This window comes from Anabrus simplex, chromosome 9 (genome assembly GCF_040414725.1).
Source record: "Anabrus simplex isolate iqAnaSimp1 chromosome 9, ASM4041472v1, whole genome shotgun sequence".
Classification (NCBI taxonomy): domain Eukaryota; kingdom Metazoa; phylum Arthropoda; class Insecta; order Orthoptera; family Tettigoniidae; genus Anabrus; species Anabrus simplex.
This window is the reverse complement of record NC_090273.1, coordinates 75,776,417-75,796,400: the sequence shown is the minus strand read 5'-3', so window position 1 is coordinate 75,796,400 and position 19,984 is coordinate 75,776,417. Positions and strand designations below refer to the sequence as shown.

At 39.3% G+C, this 19,984-nt stretch overlaps 1 protein-coding gene across 3 annotated transcripts in view; it reads left to right on the top strand.

Annotated features, from left to right (window-relative positions):
* Positions 1-19,984, top strand: part of VGlut (Vesicular glutamate transporter) — a 511,784-nt gene that overhangs the window by 481,796 nt on the left and 10,004 nt on the right. For all 3 annotated transcript variants that reach the window (XM_067154057.2, XM_067154059.2, XM_067154058.2), the window contains one exon: positions 8,074-8,250. In XM_067154057.2, coding sequence (XP_067010158.1) covers positions 8,074-8,250 — 177 coding nt within the window. The remainder of the gene's footprint in view (positions 1-8,073; positions 8,251-19,984) is intronic.

The following is a 19,984-nucleotide window of genomic DNA, read 5'->3' as shown; positions in this document are numbered from 1 at the left end:
TCTGTGTTTCAAAAGAGTGACCTGAGTTCGATTCTGAGGAGATTACTAAATTATTATTATTATTATTATTATTATTATTATTATTATTATTATTATTATTATTATTATTATTATTATTATTATTATTATTATTATTATTATTATTATTATTATTATTGCCAACGGCCGTAGCCGTGTTGTAACACCGGATCTCGTGAGATCTCCGAAGTTAAGCAACATTGGGCGTGGTCAAGATTTGGATGGGTTGCCACGCGCTGTTGGTTGGGGGTAAGGGAATGGAGGAGCGGAAAGTAACTGGCCACCCTACCGCACGTGAACTCCCGCTCAGGCACACCTCTGCGGAGGTTCGGACCTGCCTTCGGGCAGAATACGCCCTCACCTTATTATTCTTCTTATTATTATCAGTATATGGAAATCCCTTCACAGTTACTTCAATTCGTGAATTGAACAATCTACCACAAGACATAAGAGGGATCAATCAATCATCGATGATCTGCATTTAGGCGTCGTTCAGGTGGCGGATTCCCTGTCAGTTGTTTACCTGGCATTTTCTTAAATATTTTCAAAGAACTTGGAAATTTATTGAGCATTTTCATTGATAATTTATTCCAATCCCTTACTCCTCTTTCTATAAATGAATACTTGCCCCAAACTGTCCTCTTGAATTCCAACTTTATCTCCATAATATGATCTTTCCTACCTTTAAAAGCCGCAATCAAACTTATTCCTCTACTTATGTCATTCCACGCCCACTCTCCACTGACAGCTCGAAACATAGACAATCATCTCACCTCCTTACTCCCAAGTCTTCCCAGCCGAAATTTTGAAACATTTTCGTTACTCCTTTGTCCGAAATGACGAGAACAAGCCGTGTTGCTTTCCTTTGGAATATTTTTCTGTTCTCATATCAAGTAGACCTAGTGTGGGTCCCATACACTGGAGCCATGCTCAAACTACAGTCTTACCAGAGACTTATACGCCCTCTCCTTTACATCCTTACTACAACCCCTAAATACTCTCATAACCATGTGAAGAGATCTGTAACCTCTCTTAACAACCTCGTTTATATGATTACCCCAATGAAGATCATTCCTTATATTAATACCTATGTACTTACAGTGTAACGTATCCACACAGACGCACACGAGATGCTGTCAGTTGGCACAATTAATTTTATTCATATATATTCACAAATTAACACACACATAACCTTAATCACAGTACCAAAACACTTCACTTCGAGAATATCAACAAAGCCGCCATTATTAAAAACAACTGCCAACACTTCAATATGGAGAGGACAACATTTGAACACAAATACGTAAAACAGTTGACTGCTTAAATGCATGTCGTCCACGTGGTCACTAGTATAACCTTGCTACACCATGACTCTTCAACCAATAACTTCCAAACAATAACTCAGCAGTAACTCCAGTAACCTCCAACCATAACTAACTTTTACCGTCAAGATCGTCCCCATATGTATGTGCCTGGCCAGACTTCTAGAAAGTTACATTACAAAATATACCTTCGTGAAAATTCTAGATTGCGTAATGCACAGATTATAATGTACAGAATATTCTCAAACGTTCTCGTGTCTATTACCATTATGGAAGTTACAGTTTGTTTCACGATTATGGATTTCAATTTATATATATATAGGTAAGAATAAATTACAATATTAATTTACAGGTATTAACTGAACTGATATAAATGTCTATGTTCAACATGTCTCATGACATAAGCTCACACACAATACGGTCATTCATCTACGTAAATAATACTAATACTAAATGGATGTACATCACTTCATAGCCATGCATACAAATAATAATAATACTAATAATAATAATAATAATAATAATAATAATAATAATAATAATAATAATAATAATAATTCGAGCTAGATATCTGCATTATTTTTCTCATGGGTGAGAGAAAAATTGTTATCAAGTTATAACTATATATCGCACTTCTGTTATCGCACTTGCGTCAAGTGTTACCTATGAGATACTCTCACCCCCTTCAAACACAATGATTAAAACTGAGAGGAGATTTCCCCTTGGTGAAACTTACACCTTGACTTTTCATCCCATTTACATTCATAGCATTGTCTGCTGTCCATCTTACTACATTGTTCCCCTGCAGTCACTCACAATCCTTGAACTCATTTCCTAGTCCATACAGTATAACATCATCTGCAAATAACTTTAATCACTGCCCAAGACATGCACAAAATATCTGACGGAAAGACATAAATAACAAGGCAGCAAGACATAATCACTTTCTTGCCTCATCGTCCTGTTTTCTTTTAAATCCCCCCACCACTACTTTATCCATCACCTGTACCTTTCTCGAATCGGGTGGATACTCACAGTACAAGAGCAACTTTTACTTCACAGATAATTATATTTTGTTCGTAAATCTCTTTTTATTTTTACAACTTACATGTTTATGTATGTCCTCTAAACTGTACTCATTTTCTGTAATATTGTGCTCTTTCCCCTTGACTTTCATAACTTTTAATGTACAAAGTAGTTCCTGTTAGCTATAGTTCAATAGTTCTACAAGCTTTTAAGTTTAGCATAGGATACTTTTTAATGATGTGTACTTAATTCCTATTATGTTACTGGTTAATAATAATAATAGCGTATGGCCTCCGGAGAGGCCTGGTGCAGGTCTTTTTCTAATAGACGGCCTATTAGGCGACCTGCATGTCTGTGGAGATGAAGATGAGGACCCTACCTAGGATGATTTCTAATGTTGAATACGCTACACAAACCCAGCCCCCGAGCCATTGGAATTAACAAATTAAGTTTTAAATCCCCGATCCAGCCGGGAATCGAACCCGGGACCATTCAGCCAACGAGTCGGACATGTTACTGGTTAAAAGTGTAAGATAAGGACAGCTGTCCCTAACTTTGGCAGGATAAATAAATTTTCTATCTATCTCTAGCCTATATTATTATTATTATTTTGACGTGAAGTTTCTATAAAATTAGGATACATACATTCTAACCTTACAAAGAAAATCGCGATGGGTCTGGGGGGGGATTAATAATGTAATTTTTAGTAAATAGATATAAATGATCTACTGTACTAGACGACGGTAAAGCAAGTTTCAGCTGCTCACACTGACTCGTTCATTTTCACTCCATCAATGAAATCTGTTCGTAATTCCCAATAAACGCATACAGGTAACAACCGTTCCATCCAGGGTAACTTCCCCTGTTCGACTTTTGGATGTATACTTTTCTTGATCGAGCGAGTTGGCCGTGCGGTTAGAATCACGCAGTTGTGACCTTGCATTCTGGAAATAGTGGTTTCGAATCCCACCATCGGCAGCCCTCAAGATGGTTTTCCGTGGTTTCCCACTTTCACACGAGGCAAATGCTGGGGCTGTACCTTAATTAAGGCCATAGTCGCTACCTTTCCAATCCTAGCCCTTTCCTATCCCTCCTTCGATGTGATAGTGCGACGTTAAACAAGTACCAAAAATAAATGTACTTATTTTTTCGTCAATGGAAGTTCATTAAATGTTTCTGTGAGTGAGGTTTACTCGATAACATTAGTATTGACCTCCAGAGCTACAGCGATTTAATCAGCACTCATGCGCATGTATAATTTAAGACTTCCCAATTCCGCTCAGAGGTCGCAGGGATCTGCGAGCGAGCGCCATACAGCTTATGTCAAGCTGACGCAGCAGTTCGCTAATAACTGATGGTCTTTTAAGGCGTGTTGAGATGGTTAAGTATACGACTGCGCAGAGAATATTTTTAGGTCAGTGCTATTTGCACAAGAAGAATAAACCAGTTAAAAGTTGCCTTAAAAATCTCCGTAGGCAGTTTCTCAGTTCTGCCGTACCATCAAAACTACGTGCAACAACTTGCTCACAAGTGGCGTAGTACTGGTTCTGTAATAAGAATAAAACAGCGAAAGAGAACAGCTCTTACACAAGAGAGGTTAGAAGATATACAGGTAAAGCCACTTAAGTCCACATAAGTCGCTTCAGACTGTAGCTCAAGAAACTGGTATTTCACATTCGTCAGCTGTATACCGAAATGGCATAATATTGGACCACTCCTTCTGGGTGCTTAACTTTCTTGCTCGGGCAGTGTATTTATTTTTACATGCTATGGTTTTAACGTGGCCGACTCATTCGCTGAATAGTCAGTGTTGAGGCTTCTGTTCGGTGTCCTGAGTTCGATTCCCGGCCGGCTTGGAGATTTTAATCTCATGTGATTATTAATTATTCTGGCTCGGGATAGGGTCTTTGTGTTTGTCCCAACACTCTCCCCTTCATATTCAGGCAACACACCACACTACCAACCATCACAGAAATACGCAACAGTCATTACATCCCTCCAAATAGGGTTTGGCGTCGGGAAGGACATCCTGTAGTAAAACAGGGACAGGTACACATGTGTGACACAGTTCACACTAGCGCCCCCACAGGTGCCTGAAAATCGGTAGAAGAGGAAGAAGAAGAAGAAGAAGAAGAAGAAGCTAGGGTTTTAACGTCGTAGTAACACACTGAAGGTTTTTGGGACGGAAGGATAGGAATGGACTAGGATAGGGAAGGTCTTAATTAACTGGCCTTAATTAAGTAAGGCACAGCCTCAGCATTTGCATGGTGTTCTCCCATATTCCGTAACATGATTAAGCATGCCTGAATGAGAGTTACATTTCCAGTAGAATGTGATGCCTTTGATACTCCTAACAATGTTATCTGGGACATTGAAGGTGCGTGTTGCTCAACTCACAGTTGCACAAGTGCAGCACTTATCCAATGTGCTTATTGCCATTTACATTTTTTACCTAACATATTTCTACTTCAAGACCATTTTGGCCAACCCTGAGGATGAAAGGGAAGTAAGCGGGGTAACTTCACATGTGTTCGTTTTGCAGGAGGTATGGCCTGTCACGTTACGTAATCAGAGGTCACACTCAGCACCATTTTTTCGGGAACTGATGAAGAGGTTAAATATTCTGGCTATACTGGCTGCTCCTAATCAAGGAAAACAATTAATTAACTGTAATTTAATTGTGAAGAAATGTGCACGATCTAATCCCAAACAGGGCTCATCAGTGAACTAGAAATGGTTCAGTGAAACGCTGAAAGTTCGTGCTTCATCAAATACGATGGGACATTTAGCTATAATTAACTTTAGCTGTTGAGATAGTGTTTGATTTTTTGTTTGTTTGTTTGTTCCGAATAGACTCGAAAGCTAATGAACCGACTGAGCTAAAATTTGGTACGGGTCCCATACGGCTGCCCCGTATTCCAGGATTGGCGTCACGCGTGATACATAGCCCGGTACCCTGACCTGGGAACTGTTTTCCTTTAGCGCATTTATAATGTTGCGTAAATCCACAAATTTTCAGGTATACAGGATAGGACAGAACAGAACACGGGAAGACAGAACATCACAAACACTCACCCCCCTTCTACTCCCGCCGGTTAAGGAACAGAACGAAAGAATCCCATTTGACAGCCGAGCAATATATACATTCCACTTGTTTAGATAGGCCTGTCTCCTTGGAGCTTGACATGAAGCTTCCTACTTCATTTTAGCTGCCTAGTGAGACTCACCGTGGGTTCATCAGTCGCTTTGATAAATTCTTCTTCTTGCTATGGGCTTTACGTCGCACCGACACAGATAGGTCTTATGGCGACGAACTTTGATAAATACTGTAATCTCTTGGATATGTCGAGAACCTAATATTATGTACAATCCCTCAAGAAAAGAATATGTTTCTCGCGTTTAATATTTATTTATCACACTGAATTGTAGTAATTATAAAGATATAATTCACTTCCCATGTATATACAAGCCCTGTGGATACCCATAACAAAAGTTTCTATCTTTATATTCAATTTTTTCTGAGAAAAATGTTCACGCGGAGAACTTAAAATATACCATGTACTTATCAAAAAACGTAGTTCCCAGAAGGAAACCATGATTTAATTTCATCGACTGTAAATATTAAAAACATTTAAGTCCTTCAGGCCTTTTCAACCGTGAAATTATCAGTGTTTCGTCCCAGTGTAGAGGTGGGTTCATCAGTAGGATTATCACATATTTCCAAGAAGCTGCGGTTAGTGCGCCGTTGAGACACCACTACAAGCTTCCTATCTAGAACAATGCAGTAACGGTGCAGCGTCTTGGAAAGGTGTAGCGATCCAACTGACGAGCCCAGCTGTTACACATGGCGAAACTCTGGTAATTCCATGATTTATAAAGCTAATGAGCTTCAATGTTTTTACCATGTGTTTATTCTTATTTTGAGCAAGTGTACATAGAACATCACGGTGTAATATGGACGAAAAACTTAACATGACCAAACCAGACCTAACCTAACAGACCGTGAATGTTTCAACTTCAAGATCCCTCCACTCATAAGGAATATTCCTGCCAGGAGCAGAAATTCAGCCCCATGGACTTCGATGTTCCACATCTTGAAACAAACGTCACTCATCTGGCAACTGAAGTGCTGGTTATGATTGTTTTCCCTTGCGTAAAGAGTCTATTGTGTGACTCAATAACACATCAAATTTACGACTCTCTTTGATGTGATTATGTTATACAGAGTGGTCCACAAACCTTTTAAAATTTATTTTTAAGCAATCCTCAGTTTATGGACACTTAAAAATCCTGTCCCTTTTCCTATACAGGATTATTTCAACTATAGATTTGAGTTTAAACTCGACAATATTGACGTAATCGTTAGTGCCAAAGAAACTGTAATGAATGTATGAAACGATCACAGCTGCGAGTAATACGTTCGAACTAGAAGCATACGTAAAGCCTATAAACGTTACCGATTTATCCTTAAAAATGACGCACTCACATCTCACCTCTTATGTACTGTACGTCCCTTTAATCTCGACATTTATTTTTTTCCGTTTCATACCTCTGTTTAAATATTTACAGCTTTCATTCAGGTTCTATCGCAATAGATGACTGTATACAACCTACTACCTTGATCGAATTAGCGGCACTTGTATTATAACAGCACGCAATAAACAATATGTTTGTGTGGAATGGAGCGAAAATTGCACATAATAGTGTTTCCAGTGCAAGGTTGGCTCGGTAGCAAGCAGAGCAATATCAGTCATAAGGAATAGCAGTGTTAGATGTGTTGGTTTTCTTAATTTTAAAGGACTAGTGGACAACTCTCTAAATACGATATATACCAGGCAGCTCGCGAGCGCAGTACTTTAAACTTACAATTGTCCCGCATGCAATAGTGATGCGTGGGATGCCTAATCACTTGTTTCCGAAGGAGCGCTACAACGTGCTGTATTGTGGATATTGTGAAATAAATAGCAGTCATTTTACTGCAAACGTTCCATAAGAGGGTGCATTTTTAAATATGCCAAAGGTGCAGAAAAGAAAATTTAATAACTTGTGAATGTATACACGTGTAGACATTTCACTCTATAAAAGTGATTGTTGTATGAAACAAAAACGAATACTGTTCGGCGAAATACGTGTGTAGAAGGCAGACATCCGTTTGGAGCTTCAGCTGCATTCTCACCAGATCCTCCACTGATTAAAATGATGTCTGTGTATCTGTCGTTGCTGAACACACTAGCCATTGCCGATATGCAGACAGCAAATGTAGTGCTGCTGTACACTAGTATATATACCACCCTAGTACTATGCAGTCGTAAACGAGATTTACTAATCCAAGGAGTTGCATTAGACGGGTAGCGCTGAGGAACATGCTGCGAGCGACCGTCCGGTTGTAATCTCTTCATCTTCTGGCGAAACCTGCTTGCTGGCAGTAGTGCTCCTGTGAAAATTAGTTAGTAGATATCCCATTCATCATTTGTCCATGCGGGACATATATAAGTAGAAAGTACGGCGCTCGCGAGCCACCTGGTATAATACATTGAACATTTTTCATAATGAACCCACAGCAGTGGACTTTTTCCAAGGGAATATGTTCGCCCCAGGACTTTTTTCCTTAGACATTCTTCAGTGATCACTTTTCTTTATGGACTATTGTACTTGAAAAGGTTTGCTTGTCTATCTGTTGAATTAAATCTATGTTGGTTCATTGCAGACGAAGGAGAGCTGGAAGACTGTATTTATTATGGCAGCTACTGTCCACTTAGTGGGTGTCACTTTCTACGGAGTCTTCGCATCTGGAGAATTGCAGCCATGGGCAGAGCCCACGCAAGAAGAGCAAGACTCCTGGAATCCTATGGAAGATTCCATCCCTACCCAGCCAGCCGTATCGGTACGTATTACAAAGGGTCATGTAAGAAAGAGATTCGTCACTCTTGTACAAAACAGAAACCACTTTTCCCTTTGCGAAAATAAAATGATGTCTCTCGGTCATGGCCATCCATCAACGGCTGCTAATTTCAGATAACCAGCAGCCATAAGACGTAACCTGCACGGTTGGTAGGTAACATTGTCTGGCCATCCATCCATACCTTACATAAAATCCTGCACGGTTGATAGGGTTATACTTCTCATTCACTAACTTCCGTCACGTTAACTTCCGTAACACACATTTTCAGATGACCTCCAGCTATAAGATATATGTACGTCAAAATATAAAGAAAGAACAATGGATGATAAAACAGCTTACCGAGGCTAAAACGGCACTAGATTGCTGCCAACATAAGGAAATTAATACTGGGAGAGTACATCCATTTCACATGACAATGATAAACAGTTGTTACTTTGTTAAAATCATGATTTCAACAACAGAAGGTTGGATAGTAAAGCTGAAAGATAGCATACTATGTGTCATTTTCATGAAAAGTATGTTCCAGTAAAGTTGGAAATGCTTTCATTACGAGAGGCTTTATCATAGTTTCAGCGTTCGCATTTTATCTCAATTTTACATCTATAAATTGGGTGATACAGCATTGATTATTGAAAATCGTATAAATATTCACATAAAAAACAGAAATTGCTTATTTTTACCAAGATTGCCAGCATCACTTAACCTCATTCTCTTATAGAACTCCTCCCAAGTACGAACCCACAACCTTAATACGAATGAAACAGAATCAAGAGAGAGAGAGAGAGAGAGAGAGAGAGAGAGAGAGAGAATTCACAAGGGGTAGCTGCCCTAGAACAAAGGGTACCGTACGGTAATAACATTAGTGTGGCAGTAGTGTACTATAATGCCTTTCACATTGTTATACATTATAAAATGTAATAAAATGAGCTTACATATTTTCTGAAAGTTCCCTGTTGTACAGCTATCCCCGACGAGGAATACTTTACTTTTCTTTGCGTATGACGTATAAGTGGTAATTTACTATCGACAATGAATTACTTAAAACATCTAAGCAAATATTTTTTTAAAAACAAAACAGGAATACTTTTTGTTGTTGTTGTTGTTGTTGTTGTTGTTGTTGTTGTTGTTGTTGTTGTTGTTGTTGTTGTTGTTGTTGTTGTTGTTGAGGGCGAGTACCTGAGAGTCATAGGGCGAAAACTATGCCACTTTACTCGTCTGTTTCCGAGAAATGCCGATGAGTCGAAAAAGTCTCTAGTTCTACACTGGCGAGGGAAAGACGATCTCGCTGAGAGGCGGTATTCACATCATGTCAGAGAAGGAAACCCTCTCTTCGCAATTATGTCAAGAGAACTCAGAGCGGGGTTCCCACAGGGAGGATGCTGTCCCCCCACCCTATATGGTCTATATGTGAACGACCTTCCAACCTGTCAAAGAGTGGAGGTCCAGCAGTCCTGGGATGACATAGCCATTTACACTAGTATGAGGAGAAATGACTCTCCTGTCCGCGCGCTGCAACAATGGATCTCGTCTTCCTGGGAGAGGTGTGTCCGAAACAAGGTGAAAATAAATCCCACCAAAACTCAGGCAATTATTTTCATCAAGTGTTGGATTAGATGTGGTCAACTTACTATTAATAATGTCCCTATGTCCTGGAAAAATAAAACTAAATATCTCGGACTAAAAATGGACAGAAATACAGTATGTCCTGGAGATACAATATAGAACAAGCCTTACAGCGTGCCACGGCACGGATGAAAGCCTTGAGGCCTCTACTGGGGAATAAATATATATCTACGAGTTTTAAAAGAATGATTTACCTTGCATGTATCAGGCCCATCCTGCAGTATGTCTGTGAGGCCTGGGGCTATATTGCTAAATCTCTGCTTTCCAAATTAAAAGATTTTCAAACCAAGACACTCAGAATGACGACAAAAGCACCAAGTCTGAAATCTAACAAAAAGATAAGAACTGAACTTCGTATTCCGACTGTTAGATCTCAGGTAAATAAAATAGTAAAGAAGACCAAAGCTAGAATCCTCCTTAACCATTCAATCGACTCTGGCCTCCTACCCCTAAAACGGGTCGTAAAAACCATAAAGCCAAACATACGTTTCAAAAATTGCGACCCTTGGATCACTTACAACCTGTTTTAGCAGGAAATAGGAATCTGCTTCGATTTTTTCCAAATTTTTTACCTTATATGTCAGCCTCGTTTCGGTAGATTTACGGGCACGTAAAGGAACTCCTGCGGGACAAAATCCCGGCACCTCTGCATCCCCGAAAACAGAAAAAAAGTTAGTGGGACGTAAATCCAATAACATTATTATCTATACTAATATATTGAACCATTTTGGTCCATACTGAAGGATACCTACCTTTCTTACCTACCAGCAAAGTTCATGAGATCTGTCTCTTGGGTCGTATCGGGTTCTTCGTCACTTGCTGAGGTAAAGGTAGGGTTCAGTAATTCTGATCTATCTCTTCAAATGAAAGGTTTGTTTAAAAAATGTTCCTATTTATTTAATTATTTCATGTAGCATTTCTGCTATACCACGGTATCATTTAACTCAATTGTGTCCACTGGACACCACAATTACTTTACATAGAGGGTCAGAACACTGGTGTGAGCCTTTGACGTAACTGCCTGATGGGCATTCTTACTAGAAACCATTGTCTCAATTATTAATTAAAGAAAGGAAAGTCTGGAAATCCTTAAATTCGGCCTCCATGTGAGACTACATGTACCATCATAGTGATTCTTTATGGTCCAGCCCTCGTAACACGAACTCTGGACTCTGGGTATCATTAAGGCAGTCCAATCGGTGTGTGCCACACAGTGGTTATACGGCATGGACCCTTAATTGAATCGATGTGACCTGCGACTATGTCATAGACCGACATCTAAACTTCTAAGTTACTTTAAAGTCATTGTGGATGATGACCGCAAGGAAAATGATGCTACAGTGGCATATGGTCCTAAGCTAAGTCACTGAGGTTGATGACCCCCTGACCATCCAAGTTTCTAAGCTGAAGGCTAAACACAATTAAGTTACATCGGTTGATGACCAAAGTTTCCACTTTACTATCCCCAGCACATTCACTGCTCAATCAAAGTTAAATAATACAACAATAGCAATGCTCACAATACTTTGTGGCAGTAAAATCCATTACCTTCGGATATGTCCCCTTAATCGTTACGTTAACATTTACACATTCCCCAGAAAACAAACTAAGATTTCCAGAATGCATCTCCAAATTATTATTTGATTTAAAGTTATTTCAAAATGCGGTTTCACTGAATGTAATAATTAAATAAATTTAAATGATTTAATGAAATCTCAAAGAACAACAAATTATATCTCCGCGGACTCTGGTTTCTTCACAAATTCCTACGCAACTGTGATGTAAAAATTTTAATCCTGTGATGTTTATCTGTTGATTCCGATAGCTGGAAAAGAACTATTGCATCATTCATGTATAGTTTATATCTTGTTTCATGACCTCACACTTTAAATTTAATCTAATCCTAGCCATTATTAACACTTGGATAACCCTAATAATTACGTACAAACCAAAAGCAACTCGCCATATAATTACGATGTCATATCTCGTAATAACATTTTATAAAGTTTGCGCACCCCTCACAGACAAACAATCATCACTACCATCGCTCTATATTTTGGACAATCCTGAATTTGGCTAATCTTGCTCATTATATTCTAAGTCCGTGGTATCAAATGCACATTCCGTTCCCAATTAAACAAATTTACAGTGTCTAATAACACACACGTTATTCCCGGATGAAAATTTCAACTAAATCCAACATTTAATATTATCCCCTGCCGAGAAATGCAATCTCAATTCAATGCGTAACACACTCTGCCTGTTCCGTTATCCCAGCGGCGAACCCCTATCAGCTGACGGCATTTCGCCCCAAGCCCGCTTGGCAGTGATGTGAGACATCTGGTCGTTTTACCTAACTGGCCTCTCAGAATGCAACCTTTAAACTCTGCCGACATAATTAAACAAATACGATATTTCTAACCAACAAAATGCACATAGATTATACTTCAAAATGCCCACAATAATTATACACGTCGCAAATTAATACCGGCGCGGATCCTTGTATACTGCTTACCATTCCCAACATTATAAAATCTTCCTCGGGCTTCCACAAGTCCCGGCTTCATTGCCAGATCTTCAACCTGATTCACAAATCTCATCTCGACTCACACGACAAAACTAACCTCTGTTTCCCAACTCACGACTGTCACTGACAAAAGAACTGGAATAAAATCCTTACTAGAATCCACGACGTCTAATAACGCACAATGCTTTAATAATGAATAACTTCGCATAAAATGATATCGTATTTTTATAACTGGATTTTCACGCAAATGACTGAAAAAATTCTACTAAATCTTTTTTTATTGTCAGTCAGACACAGTTTAAATGGGCCTAGAAAAACTTTTCACTCCGTGACCAAATTTATCACACTAAACTCTCACCCGACAGCGCGCTTCTACTCGATTGAAAATGGGTAACTATGGATTTCTTATATTATTTGCGTCAAAATTTCAGACAGAAAATTGTTACGTCGAATGAACATCTTAATTTGACGTCACAAAATATAGGCACTAAACACACGGAAATGACGATCTACATTGGACGTGCTATCACTTCGAAACCCTATTGAATAACTTTTTACAACATCATACGGCACTCGCAAGACTTCAAAATTTTATCCAAGTGGAAAATAAAACAAATGACCCTTTTTTGGTCGTTTTCTGACATTTACAAAAACCACATATGGGCGACCAAACTGCGCCGCATATACTCCTTTAATTACATATATTTTAGACATCATGAAACAAGATATAATAGGTGGTAAGATGGTAAGTCACATACCTTATGTCACGGCATCGTTCATCATTGGGCTCACCTCTGACCCTGGCATTTTTATTTAGCCATTTTTACATTTTGGCTCTACAGATCACTTTACTCTTCTGGTTTCCAGGAAATAAAGCATTAAAAAAAGAAAATGCCCTTCACTTTTTCTTGTTGAGCGCACACGATGGACTGTAATTATTTCCGCACACGAATTACTTTATTTATCTACTATCAATTTATTCGGTCCTTTGGCCGTCCTTTTGGTACAATTATTTCCACTCAAGAAAAACTATCTCCACATGGAGTCAAGACCCCAGCCACAATGGCTAAAATCTGTAGGTTGGACTTAGTCTACTTTTGACGTTCGATTTCACAGAGCAGCTCAACCCTCTGTCTTCCGCCTCGTGATACAAAATGCAGGGGCTTCGTCATCGCGTCAATTCTTATATATAGAAATTAACCCCTCTCTCCGGGCATCTCCCCTTGCCGCCAAGAAAATTTCTGTAACTTTTCTGACTTAACTAAACTGTAATTACAAGAGTTTTGAAGGTGACTACATACTTTCTACATTTCCGGCGGTAGTGTTCATGGACATTTAAAATTTATACATGTTCAATTAGCTGGATAAATGACCTCATTTGATAGGCACTATATTTTCGACTTGGCTTGGGCACGCAATACACACGCGCTCTTCTGAAATAGTTCACAAAACGACTTAATATTCTTCCGCCGTTGACACGTGCGAATGACGTCACGTATCCCAGAGCGTGGGACAGAAGGTAATCACCCCCTCGCCACGTGTCAATTCCGTGCTATCAAGAATCGAACTTCTTATCCAATTGACAATTTAATACATAATATTCTTAGGGCACAGAGGTCATGGGTTCAATATAAAGAGGTAAAGTTTGTTTGTATGTAGTGGCTAATGTCAGGAACTACTGGACCGATTCTAAAAATTATTTTACTAATGTAAATATACATTAACTCTGAAGGATATGGGCTGTACTTTATTTTCAAAACAATTCAGTGGGGGCGATGGGATGAGATAAAAAAGTAATAGGCTAATATAATCGAAATATCGAATTTATCGTACAAGGACGAGACAAAACTCATGTTAATCCCCTGGACGCAAAGAACAAAACCCGGTAAGCCCTACGGGCCCGAAAACCATGTTTTAAGGCCCTAAAACCAACCGTTATGGAGATATTGGCACCACACTACCCCTGCTCGAGGAATCGGATAAAGAAATGAACTGCCGTAACCATGGCAACGTCAGCTCCAGGATTCTACAGCAGCGAGATTATGCATGTACGATTGGGCATATCTGCCAACCAAAACTGGTACACTGTTGGTAAACTGTTGTGTAATACACACATAAGACTCCTTTGAGCGGTGATGGAAAGGTGGTGAAGTATGACAGTAATAGAAAACGACGTATATTAATGTAGAATCCATAGTTTTTGGGGTCGCTGAGGTGAATGGTCACACTCCAGATATAATTTAAGTCCAAGTTCAGCCCCGTTAGCACGGCAGTGAGAAGGGGTCGATAATAATATGTCCAAAATAAGAAAATGAAATTTTGAGCATACGTTTATATTACAGTGTAAGTGATCACTAAGGAAGGGTTGGTAAGGGGGTGAAAAGGAGGGTACATTTCTAAAATGGGTGTACAGTATCCCAAATACTTAACAGTTTAAATACATAAACACTCGTATTTCGAATTTCCTTTAAAAATGAAGAAACACATATTTTTTTGTTTCCGGAAAATCCACTTATGGGGGTTAAAAATAAGTGGAAAGTGGATTGAATCCTTTTCATGAGGATACTTATGTCTCAAAAACTGAAGGAGTAATAGGCGTCAAAATTGGTACATTGTATCTCCTTTAAAAATAAAGAAGCACGCATTTTTTAATTTCTGGAAAAGCACTTCAGGGGGATTTGAAAGAAGTGAAAAAGGATGTGAGCTTTTGAAATGAGTTTATCTCAAACATTTAACATGTTACAGACGTGAAAATTGGTATTTGAAATCTCATTTAAAAATAAAATATACGTCCTTTTTCTTTTCGGAAAAAACGATTAAGGGGGGTGAAAAAAATTGAAAAAGGGGTAAATTTTTAAAATGAGTATATCTAACAAACGTAACATTTTCCAGACGTGAAAACTGGTATTTGCATCCTCCTTTAAAAATAAAGGAACACGTAAATTTTGTTTCCGAAAAATTCACTTAAGGGGGCGATAAGGACTGAAAAATGTGTTTAATCCTTTAATTGGGATACTAATAACTCAAAACCTGAGTGTGTAATAGATGTGAATATTAGCATTTGGAATCTCAATTAAAAGTAAAGAAATACTTGTTTTTTGTTTTCGGAAAATCCATTTAAGGGGGTAAGAAGACACAAAAAATGCGGTTGAATAATTTTTATGAAGATGCATATATCTTAAAACTGAACGTGTTACAGACATGAAAACTGAAACTTGGAATCTCCTTTAGAAATAAAGAAACATGCATTGTTTTATTTCGGAAAATCGACTTAAGGGAGGGGGGTGGGGTCTAGTAAGTTAAAATAGAAGTTGGATTCTGTTTATGAGGATACTTATATTTCAAAACTGAGGTGTTATAGACCTGAAGATTGGTATCTGGAATCTCTTTTAAAAATTAGAAACACGTATTTTTTGTCGATTTTTCTCACATTTACAGTTCTATGTCCCATGTACCAGAGTTCCAGAGTTAACTCTGAAATTCAATTTTTTCGGTAGTCTTTTTTATACTATAGAAATTTTCGTGTAATGTTTTAGTGCAGTACCGACGAATGATGACTTTTATCAAATTACGCGCCGGGTTGAGTGGCTCAGACGGTTGAGGCGCTGGCCTTCTGACCCCAACATGGCAGGTTCGATCCTGGCTCAGTCCAGTGGTATTTGAAGGTGCTCAAATACGTCAGCCTCGTGTCGGTAGATTTACTGGCACGTAAAAGAACTCCTGCGGGACTAAATTCCGGCACCTCGGCGTCTCCGAAAACCGTAAAAGAGTAGTTAGTGGGACGTAAAACAAACATTATTATTATTGAATATTGAATTTTCACGACCGCATTGTAATCGAAGCAGACTTTCAACGTATTAGGTCGTGTTGCGTACATGTAGTACGTGTTGAAGAGATGTTAAGTACAGAACAAAAATGGCCAGCCGGATACCAGTGGGATCCGAACCCACAACCTCCCGATTTTTGTTCTGTACTTAACATCTCTTCAACACGTACTACATGTACGCAACACGACCTAACACGTTGAAAGTCTGTTTCGATTACAATGCGGTCGTGAAAATTCAATATTCATTGACATGCCCCACAACGGGCGACTTAAACGCACTCTACAGTGTGCTAGCAGCAGTGCCAGACCTGTAGCTCAGATCCTTTCAAACAGAACAAAGTTGGCTTAGGCCACCATAGCTCAATTGGTAGAGCAACCGACGCGAAATCGGGAGGTTGTGGGTTCGGATCCCACTGGTGTCCGGCTGGCCATTTTTGTTCTGTACTTAACATCTCTTCAACACGTACTACATGTACGCAACACGACCTAATACGTTGAAAGTCTGTTTTGATTATTATTATTATTATTATTATTATTATTATTATTATTATTATTATTATTATTATTATTATTAATCAAATTACGAAATCCATGCCGCGGGTAACAGCTAGTTATTAATATTATTAAATTTTTAACATTACTTTCAGCCTGAAAGGGGCCGTCTATTAAAAAGTGAAGTTCTTCCCCCACCTTGAAAATAGCTCTCCGACTCCAAATTAGAACAGGAATACCAAAACTAAGGAAGAAATTAACTGAATATTTTGTGATAGATCCTCGCGCACCGAAGAGCAACCCAATCATCTACCAGCAACTGGCGGGTAGTGTCTCTTCTTTTCAGAATCAACTTCTTTGGCGCTGTGAACTGTTACCCTTAAACCTTATTGTTGCATCAATAGAAAACGCTGATGTTTCTCTTCCTGTCAATCGTGAGTATTAGTAGCCTGTTGCAGCAGTAGCTGCAAACGATTAAAAATGAAAATAACAATAAAGGAAGCGTGAAAAAAGTAACGGAGAATATACTAAACTGTGGAAGACCATTTATTTGCCTTTAAACTTTCACTTCAATCTTTTTTTTTTTTTTCAATCACTGCTGATCTGCATTTAGGGCAGTCGCCCAGGTGGCGACTTTACTTAAATGATTGCAAAGAAATTTCTTGAACATCTCCCTTGGTAAGTTATTCCAATCCCTAACTCCCCTTTCTATAAAAGGAAAATTTCCCCAATTTGTCCTCTTGAATTCCAACTTTATCTTCATATTGTGATCTTTCCTACTTTTAAAGACATCACTCGGACTTATTCGTCCACTAATGTCATTCCATGCCATCTCTTCACTGATAGTTTGGAACATACCACTTAATCGAGCAGCTCGTCTCCTTTCTCCCAAGTCTTTTCATCCCAAACTTTGCAACATTTTTGTAACACTACTCTTTTGTCGGAAATCACCCATAACAAATCGAACTGCTTTCCTTAGGATTTTTTTTTTCAGTTCTTGAATCAAATAATCCTGGTGAGGGTCTCATACACTGGAACCATACTCTAGTTGGGGTCTTATCAGAGGCTTATATGCCGTCTCCTTTACATCCTTACTATAACCCCTAAATAACCTCATAACCACGTGCAGAGATCTCCACCCTTTATTTACAATCCCATTTATGTGATTACCCCAATGAAGATGTAGGCACTTACAATGATCCCCGAAAGGAAATTTCACCCCATCACGCAGTAATTAAAACTTAGAGGGGGCCGATGACCTTTGATGTTAGGCCCCTTAAAACAACAAGCATCATCATCATCATCATCAAAACTTAGAGGACTTGTCCTATTTGTGAAACTCACAACCTGACTTTTAACCCCGTTTATCCATTGTGACTATACATATAGAATGTTTGAACCTTGCCAATTTCTATGTCATAATCTTGTGCATGCTTGTAACAGTCATGTTTTAATCACTTCAATAATTCGAACTCTGAAATCTGCAGCGCTTCGTAAAACAGCACGCCTTCTTTGGGCATCCTCTCCTAGGAACAAAAGTCATTCACATTTTACAAAAGAAAGTCGAAAAGTCTCTCTTTGTGTGTGTGAGTATGCGTGTGCTCTTGAGCACTAGAAATGACGAACAGAATAATAATTGGCTTTCTGCTAGGTAGCAGGATATTCTGACAAGGAATAAGTAACCATAAAAAAAAACAGACATCATATAGGACAGAAACACAGAATACCCAGTTATCGATAATACGTCCTTCTATCACTGCATTCCAAATTTAACGCAGTGGCGGTTTAGCTACGAAGAAATAAATGTGCCCTAATGGCGCTGTGGAATAAAACGTGCCCCAGTTTTCTGGTTATAACTTGATTTAACAGAGCCATCTATCGGACTAACATAGAAAGGTATGCATAGGCAACTTTCATAGAGCCCTCTATCGGGCTGGCATAAAAGAACAGGGGAGACAACTTTCATAGGGCATCGTATTACTCGAATAAATGACTATTTTACGCAAATAAAGGACTTAATGAAATAAATAGGATTCGTCTGGTAATCCTGGGATGGAGATCTTTCTTTTGATGTACAACACACAAACGTTAGTGTTGTGGATTTCTCACAATATTGTGTTACACTTTCAAATTATATACACACACATATATATATAGAATATATCTCCACGTTCACTGGATCAATCGATAGGGATACAGTGGACTTTGTGTCCAGCTCCATGGCTAAATGGTTGGCGTGCTGTCCCTTGGTCACAGGGGTCCCGAGTTCGATTTCAGACAGGATAGGCAATTTTAAACATCATTGGTTGTTTTAGCTGGCACTGGGGCTGGGTGTATTTGTTGTCTTCATAATTATTTCATCCTCATCACTACGAGCAGGTCGCCTACGGGAGTCAAATCGAAAGACCTGCACTGGCGAGCCGAACTTGTCCTCGGACACTCCCGGCACTAAAAGCCATACGCCATTTCATTTCATTTCAGGGGACTTCTTGATAGACTTTAAATCTTACAGAGTTCGAACCCCACTGTCGGCAGCCCTGAAAATAGTTTTCCGTGGTTTCCCATTTTCACACCAGGGGCTGTACCTTAATTAAGGCCACGGCCGCTTCCCTCCCACTCCTAGCCCTTCCCTGTCCCATCGTCGCCATAAGACCTATCTGTGTCGGTGCGACGTAAAGCAACTAGCAAGAAAAATCTTACAGATTTTTAGAAGTTCTGTAATACTGTCCCTACCGGGCAAGTAGGCCGTGCGGTTAAGGTCGCGCAGCTGTGAGCTTCCATCCGGGAGATAGTGGATTCGAACCCCACTGTCGGCAGCCCTGAAAATGGTTTCCCGTGGTTTCCCATCTTCACACCAGGAAGATGCTGGGGTTGTACCTTAATTAAGGCCACGGCCGCTTCCTTCCCACCCTTAGGTCTTTCCTATCCCATCGTCGCCATAAGATCTATCTGTGTCGGTGCGACGTAAGGCAAATAGCAAAATAATAATAATACTGTTCCTGATCCTGTAGTGCCTGTTTATTTCTCAACAGTTCACTATTCTGGCAGAAACCAAGAACACGAGGGAGCGTTTCATCTCGCTGCAGTGACAGCAACGGTTTTCTTGGCTTCTGCCGGGAATGGCGTCAGCATGGTTACTTTTCCTTTACGATTGTAAACTTGGGAACAACGCAATAGAAGCAGTCAGGAAATAGTATTTGAAGTTGACACAGTAAAGGAATAAAGGAATGGGACACCGCAAGTGTCGA